We start from the raw sequence: 21,723 nt of genomic DNA on the forward strand, positions 1-21,723 counted from the left end.
ATTTTTTTCTTAAGTAAGAGCTTTTCACTGTGGGTCTCCAGGCATTATAGATGTAGTCTCTGCAACTCGTCTGGCCTCTTATCCAGCTGTAGTCCAATTTTTAATAGAATTAAAAAGGATTAATGGGCTCTTTAGTATGCTCAAGTTCAGGCCCGCTCCCCCAGCCTTGCCACTATGCATATTTCTAAATCTCCCATAGTAATGACAGTCAGCGAATGCGCTGGCTGCAGCTATTAGGACTGCAACTGGGCACATTGTATCCTGATACGAGTCTGGGAAAAGCATTAACTTGCATGTTCCTGGTGAGATAAATACTCTTGCTTCCCCTTTCTTGTGTCTCTGCTCCTCAGGGATCAGGATGTGCCAAGCCATGTTGGCTCAGTGAATGAGAATAGAAATCACGTCAGAAAACTGATCTTGAAAGAACAGGATAGCAGGGTCGCAATCGCTGCCAAATGTGGAAACCTTGCTGTACGTGCGTGTGTGTGGGTGGGTGTGGGTGTGTGATGTTTGCATTGGTCCTCGCATACACAATAAATGCATGCCTAAATTATCAGGACAGCACGTAGATAGTGCTCATACTATCTGATGAAGACAGTGTCATTTTGCTATCTGATGAGGACAGCATCACTTAACAAATCAAGGCTCCACCAGGTAGTGCACCACCATAACACCATAACCATCACAATAGCATCAACTTGTTGAAATAAGCTGTAAACAATTTTCTATGTACATAGCTGGCCTAAGCTTTCAAGAGTTACTATTTAACATTTCTTTGCTCACAGCCTAGCATTTGATCGGCGGACAAATTATTTAATTTGTACAAAGTTTGTTTCTACTGTCTGGAACTCAGCCAATCATGACATGGAGCAGAAGATGCATTTATAAGCCACTATTTACTGTATTAGAGGTCATATTATTGTCTCTGCAAGGCTAAAGAGGAGTTACAAAAGCAAGAAAACACTGGAAGGTTACCTGATAAGACTTGGCGCCATAATATGCGGTGTGTTTACTTTTGTGTCGTTCTGAATGTTTTAGGGTGACCTTTGCTACCTGTAGCTTCTCTTTGTTGAGGACGAGACACCCTTTTGTTCTGCCTCTCAGTCTCTGTCACCTATGTAACAAATCAGAGGGGGATATATTCAAATAATCTTTCAGATCACAAGTCTAAAATAGGAAAATAAAAAGATCTGACTCAAGATCATAACGTGAATTTGATATGGATATCAATTAAACAAACTTATCTAAACCATCAGAGCCAAGACATGTTGATAGATATACCAAATCACTCTGTTTATTTTGGCCAAGGATTGGAGATGTTGTGTGCTTGTGTCTGTGTGAGTTTGCCTGTGTTGGTTTGTGTTCATGGTTGCGCTCTTAACTTACATGCTGCTGATGGAAAACTGGAATGCAAAACTGGGAATAAAAACAATAGTCAGGACCTGTGATGACTGCAGTGAAGAAGTGGGAGGATGATCAACACGCATAAGCCTGCAGTAACACACACATTCATATGTTGTGGCAATGTAATAGTGACATGGCATTCAGCCTGTGCTAACACAAGCACAGGGATCATGAAAACAGCCCATTTATCACCTAATAAACTACATTATATTGCTCAACTGACCTCACTGCTCTGCAGCTCTGAGACGATCTCACCAGCAATGCCTAGAGAAAGGAGTTGATATTAGCAGTGTGTATACAACAGTAAATCAACGTACACCTGCCTGGCTGCATTTGTGTGTTCGTATCTGTGTTTCTCTGCTATGTTAAATCCGCCCTGTTGCCTGCTGGGCTATGACTATTCACATACCTACTCATCTTTGTCTGTGAGAGGCTGTTTAGAACATGAATCACGCTTTCCCTCACACATACCATCATACCTGCTCACCTATGTCATTTCACTTTTTATAATAATATATATTATTAGTGGTAGTGGTGTCTGAGATTAATAAGATGATTATTCATAGTAAAAGAGGAAAAATGATTATTTGTATGTGAAATATTAGGGTTGTATGTTAAAATCGTGGAGGTGGTTGAATAAAGTGAACATGTTGGATGTGTTTTATTAGAAAAGTCTTTTCTTAAATAAATGGCTTAATCTTGATCTTTGAAATTAAACACTAAATTGATTACAACATAACTGCATCACATACTCTGAGTGGATTTACTCGGTTTGACGAGACGGTTAAGAACAGCTTTAAATTCATGTTGTTTAGAAACATTTTTAATAAGTCTTTGGATTATTATGTGACCAGAGGCATTATGTTTTCAGGCGGACTGTGACTTGTGAAATTAATTTGGCAATTTGGCACAAGGCAGTAAATACACCTTACCTTGTCTCCTTCTTGATGTATGAGTTTGTTGGCCATTGTTAGGATAAAACACTAGAAACCCCTGTGAACATATATACAAGTTATAGTGCAGTAGTGTGTGTGTCTGTGGCAACACTGGTGCTATCTGTGTGCTCTTAATTACGCTGCTCCTCAGAATCTAGCTAGAAAATAGAGAATGAAATAAATCTCAGGTGCTGAGGTCACCACTGCAACGCATTCAGAAAGCCAATGAAATGTGCTTGCTGGAGCCCATGTGGCTATTAAATACAGTGCAAGCCTCTCTCTCCCTCTGCTCCCGAGTGTCTGTACCAGTGTATATATCCTTTCATCATCATTTTGCAGATGTAAGTGTGATGACAGCTTAGTTGCAATAGTTTAATGAGTATGCACACAGCTGACAGTATTCCTGTGATTCCTTGAAATAAATGAGGTGAGCTAGCAAGTAATTTGTATGTAATGTTGTTCCAGTTAAATCACTTTCTAAAGGTATCTTGTGCAATCTGTATATACACTGCCATAAATGCTGTAAAGTAAGTAGCAGAAATGATCTATAAAGTCACTAATAAATGATTATTAAATCTGTTTACAATGATCATGCTTGACAATTTTTTTTTTTTTTTTTTTTTATATGTCCGGTCTTTTTTTCCCCCCACTGTTGGGCTACAGGTGGACAAAAAAAAAAGTTGTGATGTGTTGTTTACAGTCATTTGCGGTAATTGTTGAACGATGTCGGCTTGACAGTTGCAGCTGCTGGCTACCATTATTATTACTGTTAATCTTGTGGGGTGAATTATGGCTTCCCCTGTCCTGTAATTATGTTTCTCCTTCCCCTTGGTTGTGGTGACAGATAACAGCTGCAGTGGAAATGCTGCTGAAGGACACCTTGTGTTGGAAGATGAGGAATGACAGGGAGGCAATACCAAGCCCGAAACCGCAGACTGATCTACCTGTCTAGACAGTGCAGAGCTGGCTTCAGCTGGAGCTGACACACTGCAGAAAGGTGGTTCACAAGTCAGTGATTTAGTCTCAAGTTTCAAACGTGTTATCTTTAATAACATTAATGGATTGAAATGATTAATTGTTTTAAAGTTGATGAAATGCCATCATCTTTGCAGTCCATTGAGCTGTCAGCCACATATCAAAGCAAACAAAAGTGGAGAGTGAAATGGTGGCACACAGTAGGGCAGCTATTTTCAATTGTCATTGCAGTTAACTCACAAGTGGTGCTATTAACATGGGTGACAGCGCCACTCAGTTTGAGTGTCCCAGTAAGGTACCAAGTCTGTGGGGTTGGAGCCCATTAAAGACTCACAGCCATTGTTAATGTTTTCTATGCCTGCAGTGCATTGTTCTCTGGTTTCCCTCCCAGGTCTTCCTCTTTTTTTTTTTTTTTTTTTCCCCCTCTTCCTAATTTTCAGGTGAGTACCTGATTGACTCACTGATCCACAACACAGCCAAACACAGGGCTTTGCTTATTCAACAACAGGGCTCAGTCAAGCGTGAACAGCCAAAGATGGGCTGCCTTAAAACATGACAGTGACAGACATACTGACTTAACTGACAGTTCGCAGTGGTTCAGCAACTCCCCATTTACAAATCCCTGTCTTTTACAACTGCTGTCGTGTCACTCATGGCTTCAGGTGAGGCGGTCCTAGATATGCAGGGAGCAGCTGATAAAACAAAGCCAACCCAATGGGTAATTTGACTTGAACTTCCTACATACTTTCTCATGAGTCCACTCGGTGTGCAGTGCATGACGGTGCTTGCACATGTGCTTGTTTGTCTGTCAGAACAAATATTGGCGCGTGTGATTTGAGTTGCATTGTATGTGTGTGTACATGCTGTGCGTATATTTATGTGTGAGGCTACAGAAATAACAGAGGGCACGGTATAAAAATCCAAATTGTTTCTCGGGGATTATCCTTCACAATGCGGGGCTTTCTCAGAGGGCCTGGACTGCTGTAACAGGACACGTTCGGCCTGGGTTTGCCCAGCCAAATACTGAGACTTATGCCAGCAACGAATCACAGGGGGGAAATAAATGAAGAGAGCAAAGAACAGAAACACAGGGAGGTGGGGAATGTAATGGGGGGGGGGACAATGGTGAAGCAGCATAAAGAGCAGAGAGAGGAAGGAAGATGACAGGGGAAGAAAAGAGGAGTGCGAGGGAAAGTGGGAGGGAAATCAAAGTAAGAAAGGGGGGGGGGGGGTAAAGAGAGGAAAGCAGAAGTAGAACAAGTTTAACTGGAGGCCATGCTTCAAACAGGGAGGTTTGTTTTCTGACAGGGATCCCTCTCAGGAGATTGAGCTGGAAAAAAAGATTAATAGAGCCTGTCCAAGTTACTCTATGATATTGCGCAACATGTGTCTAAGCAGCGAATGAACAAAAGCGTACAGCGTTGCAACGTGGCACTGTGTACATTGGAGCCTAATGCAAATGATGTGGCCTCGTCGAGCCTTTGGAGTCACGCACTGATGGGTCAGGAGACGTGCTTTTGATTGTGTTGTTTTATTTGCTTCCTTTTATAAGACTTTCTCAGCAGGATCAGGTTGCTGTACCCAGCCTAACCAAAACCTGTAAAGGGGAGCTGTGGTTTTGGAAATGAGGGGAGAGTTGGCCGACTATAGAAGGGTCTCTGATATGTGTGTATGAGGTGTAGGCGGGGTGGAGGCGAACACTGTATTGTGTGAGGCCCTTTGTATATGCATATATTCCCATTGCAGCTTCCCTCCCAACATGTATGAACAATATTCTGCCTAATTTGCTTTCATTCGCTGGTTGTTTTGTTTTTTTTTTCCTGGTATGTAAGAGCCATAACGTAACCACAGAGCATGATTGAATGTTTATGTATGGCAGAACACACTTGACACATCGCTACACTATGGGAGCCAAGTTGGGCCCAGATGAATGTGATTACTACCTACATATTTCTCTGCATGTGTATTGGTGTGCTTCCTGTTGTTGGACATGCACATGCAAAGGTGGGGTGGGGGGGGGTTTGGTCTTAATACTGACCAGACTGGACAGACAAAATTGTCCCAGCAAGATTGCTCAGAGTGAAGGATTATACTTATGACCATTTACCTGAAGACACTCCTAGCCACTTGATGTTTTTCCCAGCCACAGTTCAATCAGAACTTTTCATAGAGAAGACCATGTAATGGCCTGTGATGTTGGCCTCTGTATTAATAATCTAACTGGAAAATTTATAGAGAAAGTCAAAAGAGAGTGTGAACATGATACTGTTTTCTTAAAAGCAGTCATATCTGGTTTATATAGGCCTCTGCTCTTTTGGTTGCGGTTGGCTTTCTACTGGGTGTATTTTGAAACTGCTGTGGAGCTACACAAAGTCAAGCCAAGGCTATGGAGCAGCCAGCACTATTGTCTCAGAGCTACTCAGGATTCTCAGGGTGTTGCTTGGCCTCGCCGTTGACTCCACAACTCACACGCCCTGAATGGTTCACCCACTTTTTTGTTCGGCTGCAGATCATAATAGCGAACATCATGGGGATTAATTTAGCTGAGCATCTTTTGTTTTTATAGAAATCTCTCAAAGCCAAAACGATCTACTTTTGATATTCTTTAATCAAAACAAAGGATTTGATGGGGGAGGTGGTGGAAGGGAGGGGTGTGTGTGTGTGTCAGGGGTGCAGAGAGACAGGAAGAGAGCTGTTTATCCCTCATCACTACTCTTATGAACAGAACAAGAAGGGAACAGTTGAGACAGATGGGGAGAAGACTAAAAAGCATCGGATTTGTAATTATTTACCGTAGAAGCCCTGTGTGGAATTTAGTCCTTCATCCAGGCTGCAGAATGACACACACAGTGTTTGTGGGTGTGTGGGCCTTGGGACACACATGTTCCTAGCTTTGTGTGTGTTTTCATCCCATCCTGCGTCATCGCTGCTCTTGTCTGTTTACGCAGGAGCTCTGAGGATATGGAGAGGCACGGTCGGATATCCAAGTCTACCACCGCCACTTGATATCTATGGAAAATGGATCTGATGATTGGACAAGCCCACTTCCACACAGCTCTTTTGTTTTTTCACTAAAGCTCTAGCCCAGGAGTGATGGATCAGTGAAGAATGATGCAATGCAAAGTTAGTCAGACACAGAAAATTGGCTAATAAGCAGATCTTCTCAGCCTCGCCATCACTTGATAAATTCCCCCGTCTGAGCCAATGTGACGATCATATTTCATGTGGCAACTTGAAAGTACATTTTTCTCATCTACATACACACTTGCCATCGATGAGAAATAGGGAGGGGCAAAAGAGAATGACAAGAGGGATCGAGGACAGGAAGTATCTGGAGTGAAAGAGCTACAGACTGGCCCATATTGAGTGACACAGAGTATCATCTGTGTTTTCTCAACGGAACAGAGAAGATGCAGTGTAAATGAAGCGTGCGGAGCTGCGGCAGCTTCCACTTTATATTTGCATGTGCGTGTGTGTGAAAGGAAAATAATAGACTACTGAGAGGCCTTTGTTCTTGCTCAGTACTCTAATGGTTAGTATAAGTTGAGATGACTGTCATCATCTGACTACGAGCTGTCTCTTAGGGAAACAGGACGATATATGCAACACAAATCTGAACATGAAAGTATGAAATGATCCACTCGAGTAGAAACATTCTGAATTCAAAGTGAGCTGAGCGATGTGTTTGTCTAACGGGTATTGTGCATGGTGCAAAATATCATATTCAGGCATCCCCCCTCCCTTTTTTTAAATCGATAAAATGAAAACCTTGTGGCGATCTTCTATTTGTTTATCCGTCTCACTCTGGCCAATTGGACAAGGGCCTCCCCTTGTGTTCCCTACGTAAAACTACATTTGTGCCTGTATCCTATCAGGAAACCGTGAGGCAACAGGGCTGTGATTAAAGCCATGAAGTTATAAACCAGGAAATTCAGTTCACATTCACGCAACATCACTCAACTATCAGAATGGAAGGAAACGTGATCTCTGTGACTTTGATGAGCAGGTTTGTGTATTGCTGGAACTGTTGATGTGTTGGGATTGTCACATACAGTAGTCTGCGTAGTTCTTATTCACATTGGTGTATTAAAAAAAATAAGGAAAAAAAAACAAACCACTGAGGGGTCAGAGGAGAACAGTCAGAGTGGCTCAACCGGACAAAAAGTCTACAGTAACTCAGAAAACAGCTCTGTACAGCTGTCACAAGAAGAAAGGCATCTGACAGAGCCAACCTTGAAGTTGATGGGCTAAAACAGCAGCGGACCACTTCTGGGTCTGCTCCTGTCAGCCAAAACAGAAACCTGAGGCTGGATTCTGGATCCGCACATGGTGGGGTCAGAACAGCATAAATCTGAGGAAGAGCCTTCTTTCTGTCAGACCTTTTCATTTCCAGACCACTACCAGCTACTAAGACAGACTCTTGTTACTGACTGTGTTCATCCCTCTATTGCCACAGTTTACCATCTTCTGATGTTAACTTCCAGCAGAATAAAGCAACATGACACAAAGCAAATGTTATCCAAAACCGGCTTCATGAACATGAGTTCAGTGGACTTTGCCCCCCCGACGGTCACCAGATCCGAAGCCAGTAGAGCATTTTTAAGACGTGTTGGAACAGGAGATTCAGAATACGAATGCGCAGCCAACAAACTTGCAGAAATAATTTCATGCAATCATGTCAACATCAACAAGACGCTCAAACGAATATTTCCAACAGCTTGAGGAATCCGTGCCACAAACAACTGAGAGCAAAAGGGAGTCTGTAGACATTAATACAGTGCTTAGGGAGGATACAAGACTCAACTTGTTTGTTGCACATTCTAAATATATGCAGCACTACTAAAGCATTGGCATTCTTACACTTTTGTTAGGTAATGAACCCCTTTTCCCAGAAATTCATTACAATTACTTTGATATTTACGTGATTATTTCTTTCGTTTGCATTGAAGTAACAGAAAAAAGCTGAGGAAAAAAAGTAATTATTATTCCACACAAAGCACAAATATTTAGTAGCACATCCTCTATAATTGATAGGTCTGCCTGAAACGAATCGTTTCCTGTAACCATTAATTAGTTTATCAATGGTCGCTACTGAAATTTTTAGGTTTTTGCAGGTGCCTTCTTTTTCATGCTGTGCTAGCACACCACCACATTATTACGTGTGGAACCACGTGACCATCATAAAAAAAAAAAAAAAAAAAAACACAAAAAAAAGAAAGGTTATTATTACACACAGGTTTTCCATATCATATAAGCTCAGTCAATAAAATAAAATAAAAATCTATTACAAATCACTGCTCACTTACAAATCACGAGTTCAAGACCGTTTTTTTTTTTTTTTTCCCTGACGTCCTGATTTCCTGTCTGCATTTCCTTGTTCCTGTTTCACTTTTATTTGGTGCCTGTCCTCGACACTGACAATGTTTTCACTCGGACCTAACTTTTGGGAATTGACTCCTCTGTTGTGTCTTTTGGTGGCTGTGGTAACTGCAGTAGATGGCAGCGAAATTGGTAAAACATAGAATGTTGTGTGGTTGCATTTCTGTCTTGTTTTTCTTTTTTCACTTAGCTCTTTAGCTTCACTTCCTGGTTCGCTGACTTTTCATGAAACCAAGTTTCGTCATGCTCATTATCTTTATATTTTATGTTGTTTGGATATTTAGTGGGAAACTAAACAATGTTAGTTAATGATACACGGTATAATTATGCTATTTTACAGGGTATATTCAGAGGAACATCACTTGCTCCAACATCAAAACCTCAACTGGCTATAACTTCTCACACGAGTGCCGTACTGCGTATGAGATTTCTGCAAGCCAAAATAAGGTATTCTGATTTATGTCAAACTTTTTGTTGCTCGCAGTTTTGTTCCAAAAGATAATGCTAGAAAGGCTTGTGCCATGTGTGGAGGGGGAAAAAAACAAACAAACAAACAAACGAAAAGAGAAAGTAAAAGTAAAAAGTTGCACAGCTTTTCTGAATCAAGTGTTCTGGTTTGTTAAAACCGTAATCTTTTTCTCACTATCCTACAGACAAAGATTGGTCATTTCAAGCCTGGTGAAAAACCTAATATTTCATCTGAGGTGGTACACATAGACAGCTCTTGCATCATTACGAGAAGCTGTCATAACCTTGAAGTGTGTTGCATGAATTTTGACGTGAGTTTCGCCTTTAAGCATTTAAATGAACTCATTCCACTAAAGTCAGTTTTTTTATGTCGTAAATATGAAATATCTGCTTTAACCTCTCACAGCATGGACTTACTAAAGAGCAACGGATACAATTTACCATCAATGGTAAGGAAAAGAGATGTTTAAAATAACAGGTCAACTATAGATCCTGATCATACGTCACTGACCATTTTTCTCTCCTGTTTACCTTAAACAGAGGAAAAAGACAACAGTGATCCAAGTTTGCAACACGACTACAGTGAGTGGACGTTACCTCTGATTAGTTACTGCAGTGTCAACCTTACTGTAAAATAACTGAATATGTGATGAGAACATGTTTTTATTTTGTCTGCCCTCCAGTTGGACCAATAGTTGCAATAGCTGTTGGGGTATTAGCCTTGCTAGCTGTTGTTGTTGTAGCCGGCTGTTCTGTTTACCGTTACCGTTCTAAAATGAGGTCAGTTCGATTCTGTGTTAATTAAACAATCAACTGCCAACGTCACTTACACATTTCCAGATTTGTCTGCGTCGCATGGATTCTGAAGCATTTGTTTCTTGTTTCAGGACCCAGCAGAGAGAAGCCACATTCCTCGGGTTCATCAGACACTTGGCTTCCTGTTTCAGAAAGGCAAATTCCGAAGCTGAGAGAGGAGAGATCGTAGAAAATGGGTGAGTGTTACTTTTCGGGAACATTCAACTGGGCCAGTTTATTTCAGCAAACATAGAGCACATGTTTTAGAGATAGTTAAAGCTGAGATGTCTGTGTTAGATCATACTGTCAAATACTGACTTTTTACAAGAGGACAGGTTTGTCAATGGTTAAACTGTTTTTCCTTTTCTGCTGCTCCAGATAAAAAAAAAAACCAAAAACAATAATAATAATAATAAAAAAAAGGATTTTGTGTGTTAAATCTTTTCCAAGTCACTGCAGCACTGTTGCCACCAGTCCTGAAAATCATACACAGCAAGATGGCACTCTTCAAGCTGTGCATACCCACAAGTAAGTCACTGTGACAAAGAAACATCCATATTAACACATACAACATAAAATGTTTGCCAAAAAGCGTATATATATATATTTTTTTTTTTTATTATATTAGAAAGAAATGGAATGTGATCTGATAAAAGCCAGCCTTCTCTCCACAGTCCTGATCTTCAGCCTGATGGCAGGACCAACTACAACAGTCTGGACCACAACCCGAACACCAAGGGAACACCGTCAACGAAAACGTGAGAATGAAGTATTCACTTCCTCTTGTGCTTGTAGCCTACTCTGCTTGGAAAATTTACATGTAGTGCCCCTTTAACTGGACAATGGGTCCCATTCCTAACTGATATTTGTGTTGCAACAGAGACATAAGTGCCCCTGCCAGTATCAGAGACATAAACAGGTAATCTTTTGGTACCGTTTAGATTATTGGTGAGTTTGGTATCAATTCATATTAATACTATTAAACCACTGCTGTGTATGTCTACTTGAGGAACTTGAGAGATGATCCAGGAGGAAGCGACATTGGGAAGTAAGTCGGTTTAAATTTTGGTGGAAAAATATGAAATCGTTACATTTCACATAATGTATGTATGGCGCTTTAAAGAGTTGTGGACTAGCCCTTCTGAAAATGTGTGTACTGTTTACATATGTTGCAGTCTCTAAGGGGTTAATGATTTCTTCTGAGTAGCTGAAAATATTTATCTTTTATTCACTCAATTTTACTTTTCCAGGAAGGCTAAGGCTGACGATTAAAGAGAAAAAGAAGAGTTGAAGAGAAAAGAGTCACTGTCATAAAATATATTAAAAAGAAAACTTTGACAAAATTCCCATACAATTTTGATATGAAGGATAAAAAAGTAAACTAGATTAACATTTCTCCCCATCCTCATAATAACTCTGAATTTATTCCTCAGGCTCACACAAACACACAGTGGATGGGTGTTTAGTAATGGTGGACCTGAAGTTCGTGAGGCTGAAGGAGAGCCGCTGCTGCGGAACGAGCAGTGAGTGTGCTTCTCTCTCACTCTGCACTCACAACACTCTCCAAAGTGAAATCTCTGTCACTTTCCAATTTCCAGTCTCCTACATACTTTCTTCCATTTGGCCTGCTGACAGCTGTCAGGAGTAACTTTTTGAACTGCTCCCCTCGACAGCGCCCCAAAGCTCAATGGCCAGTCAGAACTTTCAGAACTTGTTTGACATGTGCTCAGAAAGTGAACACAAACCGGGCTTTGCTGTTACTGAGCCGAGTTTCACGTCTCTATTCCTTGTTGTTTCTGTTTCCAGACCTAACACTCGAGGTTCTGACATGACAGCTGAAGCCATTCCTTTGGGAGAGTGTAGCTTTAACCTAGACCAGGTCAGCAGGTGCTTTGCTGCAGCAGAGCGACTTTCATATATTGCTTTGTGTTGTTTCTCCTGTTTGATTGAGATTTTTTTTTTGCTTGTTTGTTTTCTACAGAACACTGACGTGGAGTCAAAAACCAGGATGACGAGTCCCGAATAAAAATGAAGAGAAATAGTTATAATACTGATAATATTAATAATAGTAATAAAAGTCATTTGTATTATATATACACAACAACTATATACCATTAATTCCTGTGGTGCATTTACTGACAAATCCTTTCAAATCAGACAAAGTTGTTTAAATCACAATTAAAACATTATTACATTGAAATACTCAGTATCTAAAACTATACATACACACACACACAGTGTGAGTGTATGTGTCACATTACAGTCTTAAATAATGGGGGCTTGATGAAAGGATGGGTGGACCTGTCAGTAAATGTATCCCAATAATTAATGCTAATAATAATAATAATAATAAATATAATAATCATATAGACATATTATTTGTAGCATAAGTCAAGCATAAATACACATTCATAGACTAAATGTACAGCTATGTAAAAATATTATATGAACTATTCTTTTTTTTTTTGTTCATGTTTCTGATCAACAGCTCATTGATTGAATGCTTGCTTAGTAAAATCATCATGTTTTAGAGTAGTTGCTTTTAGAAGTTTCTGCATCAGATTGTGCCAAAGTTGTTGATTTATTGCTTATAAACTCTGCTACATTTATTTTTCTTTTAGTTGATCAATTTCTGTGTGTTATAATCCCATTTAATTATTAACACGCATTTTGAAATGATTTCAGTGCCGTGACATCTTTGTACTGTTATCCAGAGAGAACCTGGAGCGGCACCTTTATACCACATGGGGGCACTAAATAGTCACGTCCTGCGACATTGAGTTACATCGACCTTATGCTACTTTGGTCGACTAATACAATTAGCACATTTATTACAGACTGTGAATGTTTCAAAATTCCTCGACATGTAGAAGATGTGACTGTATACCCGCCTTTTACCTATTGTGCTTTTATAATGATGATGCTGCAAATGCTTTGGGTTAAATAAATTGCTATTATTGATTGACAATTGTATGGTTCTGTTAGTGTGTGCGTTTGTGTTGATCACTTCATTTTCAAATGTAGTTAGAGCTCGAATTTATGAATCAGCCAGTAAAATAACAGTAAGTACATTACACATCACTTAGTAATTTACGTTCTATGTGCTGTATGTCTTAGTACTTAAAAGATTTGTTGCTCCTGTGGCTTAATGTATGGTAGTAATTACAGTAACACACAAATGCTCAGGGGTTCAGGCTGAATTTAATACATGTCTTTCCTCTATCTCTTGGGATCTCCTGAGACTTGCTGTGAGTCTTGGTTTGTCAATGTCTGATTCTATTTTAAGCTCCCTAAATGTGCAGTGACCTTGAAAAGCCTTTTTTTTTTTTTTCCTTTTTTGTCTTTTTGTTTACTCCTCAGATGGACTGAGATCCAGGAAGTGAGTGTGTCAGGGGTGAGAGGCTTTGTTGGTCATGTTTGCTATGTCAGTGTGTGAAAGTGTACTATAGCTCCAGTGGAAAGAGAGAGAGGGTGATTGAATGGTCAATGCCTCAGAGCCTCCTCTCTCAGGGAGTTTCAGTGAGGGGACATGAGAAAGGCCGGGGGGGACTTGTCATCATACACGTATAGCATACAACAGGATATTATACAAAACTAAGGAAGAGGCAAAATTTCTGCAAGGCAGCGGTTTCACATGAATACGCTCTGATGCACTTAGGTATTCGATAACAGCTAATTAGTTCCCAATCACAGTCCATTGTGACTGGGATTATGAGGAGTCAAGGCATCAAAAAATCAGTGGGAGTTGAACTCCGATCACACCACATCAGGGATAAGAAGGCTCAAAGGATGCTATGGGCTTCAGTTTCAACACTTAGGTGTGTTATCCGTAACAGATCTCTGTTATCACTATGTTTATGCTACCTCTGGAGTGTGCTATAAGTTGTCTATTGCTGCTGTGGCTTAACAGGCAGCTGCAAGCAAACAGAGTTTCATTCAGAAGCCAGTAAGCTGTACTCACACTCTGGTTATTAAAAGATTACATCAGGGATCACACCACACCGTATGATTAATTAACCTTGACTGATGCTTTGTAAAGCTGAATCCAGCTGCGGGCGTATGCCCACAGGTCTGCGTATACGTACACATACATATGAGGCGGTTGAAAGCACCTCTGGAGCATCTCTGCTCTCTCTAAGACTGACTCAGGGTTACTGTGGTGAAGCAAAGACTTGCTCTCTGCAGATTAATATGGGACCAGTCATCTGGTCCTCCCTGGAAAACAATGCTCTTATTAGTCCCTGTCCAGACACTAAGAGTTTTGGGACTCTGGGTATTGTGTCCTAAACTGACAGCTTGCTTTATTTCTGCATCACTTTGATCACCTTGCGTAGTATGCTTTGGACACAGGCCAGTGTTTGGCATCATTATCACCCCAACCACCAGGTCAGATCTGCTCATGCATGAAGTGTATGGTTCAAAGGGGAGCTGACTCAGGAAGGTGCTGGGTGGCTTGGCGTCAGTCCCTTGCTTCCCATGGCACACGGATGAGCAACACAATGCTGCCGTAACCTGCAGGACAGCAGATGAATAAAACATAAATGTGGCATTAGTGCTTAAATATAACTTTACATTTGCAACTTGGATCATGAGGTATATGGAAGCCTATGGCACAGCGTAAGTTGAATTATTCCTGTGTGCTCTTATGCTTTTAGCACACTGGCACATGCACTGACACACACAAGTAATTACACTGCTAACCCTAACCCTAACCCCCCCCCCCCCCCCCCTCCCCCCTCCCCACATCACACAACACACACACCACACACAACTGGGTCCCGTTGAGATGATTGCAGAGAAATCCTGAAGCATAAGCAGTGTATATTTTCAATAGTTTTTTATTAATATGTGCTGATACAAGGTTGCTCTGACCTGCGCTGACGCAAACACTCACAGAAAATCATCCCCTTTGGCCCGGACAGCTGTCAAAGCAATGACCATGAGAAAAAAAGGAAACGAAATGAACATCTTTGCTCAAAGAAAACAGTTATTTTTAACCTCAGTTTACAAATGTCTCAGCGGTACATGATAAATTATCCATTTCATAGAAAATCACAGAAAGCTCTGTAAATGGTGCTATATGTAGAACCCCACATGGCACAATGTTCTCGCTGCTCCTACCACTGCCTACACCCTGCTATGTAAAACCACTAGCACCCGATAATATAGTCCTATAAATATGAGCATTTTGGGGATGTCCAATACTGACCAGGTTCTGCTGTGATAAGCTCATTAATAAAGCCCTTTGCTGTTTCTCTGAATATCCCATTCACACTCAGTATCTGCCTTTGATGACAGACTCAGAATGGGGTGGGGTCTCTGTTTCTCTGACAGCCCCATGGACAAGCACATGCAGGCGCAGTCCAGCTCCTCCCCCCATTTAAGGGACAGTACACTCAGCAGAGAAAATAGAAGAAATGTTGGGGGAGGAAGAAAAAGTAATGTCTACAGATTCTGCTTGCACCTGCTGTGTGTGGACAGATGTTCATACGTAAAAAAGCTGAACCAAGTCTGCAGCGTATAAAACTACTGAACTTGATTGAGGATGTGTATAGTACATGTGTCTGGGTGTCAGAGGATATGCTTGTTTTGGTTTTGGACCTTGGGGTCGCTTCGTAGAACGGGCCTCACATCTTAAGTATTTGGAGAACACCATCCTGTCCAAGAGCCCCTCTGTTGTTGGTCCCATCCTGTGCATCGAAGATGGCTCCTGGCCTGAATTGCTGGCACAGCTCCCCATTCATATTCAGGAAAACAGAAACAGCACAATTCTCATCTCTTGGGTCTATGCCTACATATTTTTTAAAACTACTCTATAAGTACTGTCTAGTAGTCATGTGGACACGTAACAAGAGACCAATAACAAAATAGTACCACTTTGTCATTGTTTACATATCCTTTTTAAAAATCTCTATAGGAAAATCCTGTCGCAATTGTTAGAGCTCAGAAAGCTTTCTTTGATCAGCTGATGCAGCAGCGGATTCTTAGTCACATTTTTTTTTTTTTTTTCCCAAGATAGCATCCACTATACCAGACGATCACATCATTTTTCTTCCTCTGCAGGCAGATTTGTTTTATTCTACGAAAGAACTCAAGAGCGGACATACCAAGTTGATTGAGTTAAACCATGGAGCGATAACCTCTGGGCTGCGAACTACCAACAGCCGTCTGAAACAAAGCAGCACATCCATCTCCTTATCTCCAGATCCAACCCTGCACAGCCTCACTGCACATCCACCTAACCACCCGCCCCCTCCCTCCTCTGTCGCTGCCTCTGGCTATGAATTTGTGACATCTGTGACATTTCTGCTGATGCTGTTGCCACTCTGTCCCCTCTTGAGCCAGTCTTTCCAGACATAATGACCCTCTGCGCCTCTGCTGCTGTCGAACAGCCCGTGCCCCCCATTCACTACCCACCCACAACTACCCTCCTGGTGCAATAGGCCACACAAATCACTGGAAAAATAATAAATAAATAAAATAAAAAAAAAAGGATATGAAAGGGTCGACTGCAATAGAATGGACCATAGGCCTTCCAGGACCTCTGCTGTCTAATGATAGGCTGAACAATGCCACAGCTCACTTTCCACTGGCACTAAGCTGCAAGGGTGAAACAACACTGTGTCAAAGGTTGGGCATCCCACCTTCTTAACAACTTCCTATCGAAACATTGAAGCAGACAAGCCAGGCTCGCCACCTGCATGGGGTTGGAAGTGTGCTAAACATTTGCAGATATAGGAGTGAAAGAATAACGGGGGGGGGGCAACACAGTGGCATAGTGGTTAGTGCTGTTGCCCCACAACAAGAATCTTTCAGGTCCCGGCCTTTTTGTGCGGAGTGTGCATGTTCTCCCCGTGTCTGTGTGGGTTTCCTCCCACCATCCAAAGACATCAAATTGGAGACTCTAAATTGTCTGTCTCTGTATGTTGGCCCTGCGATGGACTGGCACACTGTCCTAGGTGTACCCCGCCCTCACCCAGTGTGAGCTGGGATAAGTTATAGAAGATGAATGAATGATTGAATGAAAGCATAACAGGAAGGAGAGTGAGGGTGAGTTCACTGCAGCAAACAAGTACCCACGGTGTTATTATTGTTTTCAGAGGTTTGGATGGTGGAGAAACTCCCATTATGCTGAACCTCCGCCTGACAGCATGGGCCCCAAGACCTTCCTACTGTATAATCACTATCATTTACCACAGTACAGCACTCCTCTGTTTATTGAGATATTAATCTGGGGTAAACAAAGCTTTTGACAAAACAAATTAACACTCTAAAAGAAGTGCTGCACTAATGGAGTCCATTGAGATTGATATTAAAATGTGGATGAGACGGGGTGGGGGGGGGTCTAAGGAGCTGTGAGTTGCTGGAAAAAAAAAAAAAAGAAAAAGAAGAGAAGCAGGCCCAAGGTGACGCACATTTGTCCTCTCATGAGGGGGATGTCTGTCTAAACAGTGTCTCTCCCTGGGGCAGGTCCCAGCTGAGCGTTAGAGATCAGCATCAGCACATTATGTCAAATGCAGCGACGGAGGGACGAAGCTAATGGCAATGGTGATGAGAGTGATGGGGATAAAGATAATGATGGCCGTCTTGTGTTTCCCATTAACACTTCCAGCCTGGAGTGAATTGTTTTATCTTCTGTCCTGCTTGTTAAAATACATTCACATGTCCTCAGTTGACCAGCGAGTGCTGGCTCGGTTCGGTGCCCAACATCTGAGCCGTGAGATCCGAGCATCACACTGTCCAGCACTGCAGGAGAGCAGAACACATATGCATACTGTCTTTTCATTTGTAAACACTAACCGCTCCCAGGTTCAGGTGCACATCAAGGCCATACACCATCAAACCAGTATTGCACATGTTCCCCCCCATGGCTCAAGTGATGATACAGGGCCATCTTCCTGAGTCACATTGCACTCCATGGCTCATAGAATATTCCACAAATGATTAGAATTACAAGAATGAATGGCGGCAAATCCTTGTAATCCCACTCCCTTATCTGTCTTTAACCCTCTCTCTCTCTTTCAGCCCCAGGAGCCAGAGCTAAAAGCTGTCCTTTGGGTCCTTTTAGAAGTGGGACAGTCAGGCCGTAGCCAAATGTCACACTGCAGAGGATGCATCTATTTTCTGCTCACGTTCCGTCCACTCACCACACTCTTTCATTTGGCGCAGGTTTACTAGGGAGAGAGTCAAAAAGAGTTGGGGAAAAAAAAGAAAACGAAGCACTCCCATGTGTAAATCAATGTGAATAAATATTCCAGAAACATAGATAAAAACTGATAAATGAACTGTAACAAATTCCTATAAATAAAGTGTAGAAGAAAATCCTCAGTTTCGTAAAGGTCAGACTGATTTCAGCTGGGTGGAAGGAGCTTCATGAGTGGCTCACTCTTGACAGCTAATTTCTCAAATGTATCGCTTGCATAAGGTGGCATATTGGAAACGTGTTCCTCCCAATCAGTGAACCCTGCTTGTCATTTTCATGGTATATGGGTGCCTGGTGTCTCTGGAGGCGGTCGGATTTCTCCTGCCCTCCGTGTACCTGTCGCCACGACAAGAGCAACTTCCATTTTGAGGCTGAGAAGTAATGGCAGCTCTTGGAAATGTGTATATCCCCACCCCATCCCCATTGTCTGATGTGCATTCAAGTCACGTCACAAAAAAAATAGCCTTTCCAATGTGCGTGCACATAGAAACGTCTGATGCACGACGCGCGCGCGCACACACACACACTCATTCATATACATCAGACACACAAAAACAGCCATTCAGACACACACACACACACACACACACACAGGAAATGAATGAATTGTCACATTAGGCTCTGGAGTAATGCTGAAACTATCTTTAAGAAACAGCAAAATGCAATATTCTCTGATAGCAAAACAAATGTCATTATCATACATGCTAAAACCCATGTTGTTAAAAGTATGTCATCTGGTAATATCTTCCAAATAATACAAGAACAAACCAAATCACTTTATGGATGTTGCCGTTCACCCAGAATGCCTTATCGTGCCTGTGAGGCACAGCATGACATTTGACGACATCTATCTCGCTTGCCCCACACATCCCGTCCTGCCCCCCCACCCGCTGCCTCTGGCAATTCCACCCTGGGAATGTCAAAGGCCAAACATTAACAACATGTAATGGATTATATTACATAAAAACGGTGCCGTGATATATTTTTTGTTGTTTTTTTTTTTTTTTTTTTTTGGATGTTCCGTTTTTCATTTGTATAAATAGAAATCTACTACACATTATAATCTCTCTCTCTCTGCCTTTCTCTCTCCATTGAATCAATAAGGAATTTCACTGAATGGCACAGTGCTGGGGCACAGAGGAGCGAGAGATCAAGCAACGGGGGAGAGAGATAGAGTGTATCATTCAGGTCACAAACTCCAAAACATTTTTTTTTTCTTTCGGCTGTTTGTTGCAAGACAAGAAGTCATCTTCATAGTATTTGTTACTTTTTGTTGCTTTTGATCATCTGGTGTCTCTATTTACATAACAGGAATAAAGTAGATTCGTGTGTGGTTCTTATGTACAGGGTTATACCAGTTGGCTGACCGGTGTGTTTGCGACATTCACAGTCTTGGTTGTCGCAGTCACACACGGGAAACAAGTCCACTTCAACTGGTTAGGCTCTAACAGCAAAGTATAGCGAGGGTGGGGGGGGTGGGAGGGTTTGCTCCCTTAGCACCACCCCCCCCCCCCACCACCACCAAGGGTGAAGACCCAAAGTCAATGAATTGAATACTCTGTTCAAACAATAGCAAGGCAGTCATTTAACTTTTCAATTGCCTAAGCAAACAACCATAGAGAACAGTGGAGAGGATTGGCCAGTCTTAAGGGTGCAGGTTCTCCCACTCTGGAAGGGTGGTGCAACGCCTCCTCAGTCTCCATATCTCCCTCTACTCCACTTCTGTACATTGTGGTTGATTTATCACAAGAGAAAATGAAGGCAACTACTCTGGATCAGCTCCCACTGCCTGCTTGGAATAAAAGCGTTTGCTCCCCTTTTACTTAGACGGAGCAGTGTTTCCACTTTGGATGTTCAGTAATGAGCACTTCTCAATGAATGTGTGTGTGTGTGTGTGTCTGTGTGTCTGTGCGTGTCTGTTTGCCTTGTGAATGTTCTAGTTTCTCTTCTGGCTCAATAAAAGATACTTTTGGCAACAATGAAGAGCTTTCTGTGAGACCTTTTTTTCAGTTATAATAGTGTACTATGTCCCCAGTCTCCACTGCTAACTACTCCTATCAAATCATGACTCAAAAAGACCTATGGATGATAAGAAAGGGAAATTAGATAAAAAATAAAATGATATTCCCATCTCCGGAGGCAGGTTTGAAGAGAAATTACATAAAAAGAAAAACCAACAACAAAACTTTAACCAAGTTTTAAAGTTTTGAAATATTTGAAGGTAAAGTGTGTGGGTTGGTACATTCAAAGTGCTGGACTTGGCCTTAGGGTACCAAGATATCTACTACACATTATAATCTGGGGAGGACTGGAGTTGGAGTGAGAATGGTTGAATGCGCTGCGAAGAAAAACACTCATCATTCATCTCCGTAAGACAGAGGTGGGTCAAAGGCTGCTTCTGCAGAGTCAGCCACGACATCCCCTGAAGGTCAATCTGTTTGCTCATCTGTTAGTTAAATAAATGTCAGAGAAAGAAAGGCAACTAAACAAGCAGAGAGTGGAGAGATGTGAGAACGAGGCAGGCTAAGAGGCGGTTCTGGCCATTACATTAGTCTCCAACTTCCTCCTTCAGGCTTGAGTCACAGGCTGGTGACCAGCTGCATTTGTCCGTCTCCTTCATTGTGAGCAGGCTCCTGAGCCTGGTGCCCCTCCCCACTTGGTCTCCGGGTTGGGGCCTGGTAGAAGGTCTGCATGGGGGCCCCACGAGAGCCAAGGGCTGGCCTCCCGGAGCTGTAGTACAGCTCCTCAGGGGGCTGGGCTGATCGGGGCACAACCTCCAGGGGCTCAGGACTGCTGTCAGGGTAGGGTGAGTCTCGCAGGTTGGTGATGCTGGTGTAGAGGGAGTCACGGGCGGGGGAGTCTGGGGCTCTGTTGCCTCCCTGCCCGCCAGCACTCTGGCCACTGTGGCCACTGTGGCCCAGGCTCTCGGTGAGGTCAGCTGTGTAGCTCTCCGACTCCTCTGGATCGCTCTGGTAAAGGACTGACTGGGCGCGCTGCAACAGCAGGGGCTCCTCCAAAGCTTTATAAAGTAGCTCCACATCCTGCGGGGTGCGTTGCCGCCCATCTCTCAGAAAGTCCTCCTCTTCATCCATGCCCATAGATGGCTCTGGTCCAGCCCCCACAGGCCCCCGACCAACACCGCCATGAGGACGTCCCCTGGCCAAACTGCCACACACCCTGTCCCCTACATCTCCTCCACCGCCTCCACTTCCTCCTCCAACACCACCTCTTAGGTTGTTGTGCACAAGCTCCGAGATGATCATTTTCTCAAAGGCTGCTGCATCAGAGAGGTTTCGTCGGATGCCTCCACCACCAAGGGCCTCCGAGCCACGGGGATTAAGGAGGGGCGGGGGACTGTCTCCGCTGCTACCTAGGAAGTCACAGCTGCCCCCACCTCCACCCCCTGGGCCACTGCGCAGGGAGTAGCTGTTGTTGAAGTTACCATTCAAGGGCAAAGTTTCCATTCCGCAGGGGTCACGGGCCTTAGATAGCGTACTCTCTGGACCAAAACACAAACAGAAGTAAGACAGAAGACTGGGAGTTGTGGTGCTGTTATAGAGACAG

At 42.6% G+C, this 21,723-nt stretch overlaps 2 protein-coding genes across 2 annotated transcripts in view; one reads left to right on the top strand and one right to left on the bottom strand.

The window, feature by feature from the left end:
* The first annotated feature begins 8,683 nt into the window (after nucleotides 1-8,683).
* LOC115047628 (uncharacterized) lies at nucleotides 8,684-12,929 on the top strand. The gene is made up of 14 exons (XM_029508696.1): nucleotides 8,684-8,825; nucleotides 9,034-9,140; nucleotides 9,347-9,472; nucleotides 9,568-9,610; nucleotides 9,702-9,743; nucleotides 9,845-9,941; nucleotides 10,049-10,153; nucleotides 10,407-10,484; nucleotides 10,631-10,714; nucleotides 10,837-10,875; nucleotides 10,966-11,004; nucleotides 11,390-11,479; nucleotides 11,763-11,835; nucleotides 11,938-12,929. The coding sequence occupies exons 1-14, from the start codon at nucleotides 8,735-8,737 to the stop codon at nucleotides 11,980-11,982; spliced, it is 1,059 nt and encodes a 352-aa protein (XP_029364556.1). The 5' UTR covers nucleotides 8,684-8,734; the 3' UTR covers nucleotides 11,983-12,929.
* Nucleotides 12,930-20,321: 7,392 nt separating this feature from the next.
* adgrl1a (adhesion G protein-coupled receptor L1a) overlaps nucleotides 20,322-21,723 on the bottom strand; it is a 47,212-nt gene continuing 45,810 nt past the window's right edge. Inside the window, exon 25 of the mRNA XM_029508641.1 lies at nucleotides 20,322-21,658. Coding sequence (XP_029364501.1) covers nucleotides 20,739-21,658 — 920 coding nt within the window. The 3' untranslated portion in view covers nucleotides 20,322-20,738. The remainder of the gene's footprint in view (nucleotides 21,659-21,723) is intronic.

Source organism: Echeneis naucrates, chromosome 8 (genome assembly GCF_900963305.1).
Source record: "Echeneis naucrates chromosome 8, fEcheNa1.1, whole genome shotgun sequence".
NCBI classification, from domain to species: domain Eukaryota; kingdom Metazoa; phylum Chordata; class Actinopteri; order Carangiformes; family Echeneidae; genus Echeneis; species Echeneis naucrates.

Bases quoted from the DNA above. Each gene is read 5' to 3' on its own strand.
- LOC115047628 (XM_029508696.1), top strand. From the start codon at position 8,735: ATGTTTTCACTCGGACCTAACTTTTGGGAATTGACTCCTCTGTTGTGT. The intron at 9,141-9,346 runs GTATTCTGATTT...ACTATCCTACAG, and splicing joins TTTCTGCAAGCCAAAATAAG to ACAAAGATTGGTCATTTCAA. The intron at 10,154-10,406 runs GTGAGTGTTACT...ATCTTTTCCAAG, and splicing joins GGAGAGATCGTAGAAAATGG to TCACTGCAGCACTGTTGCCA.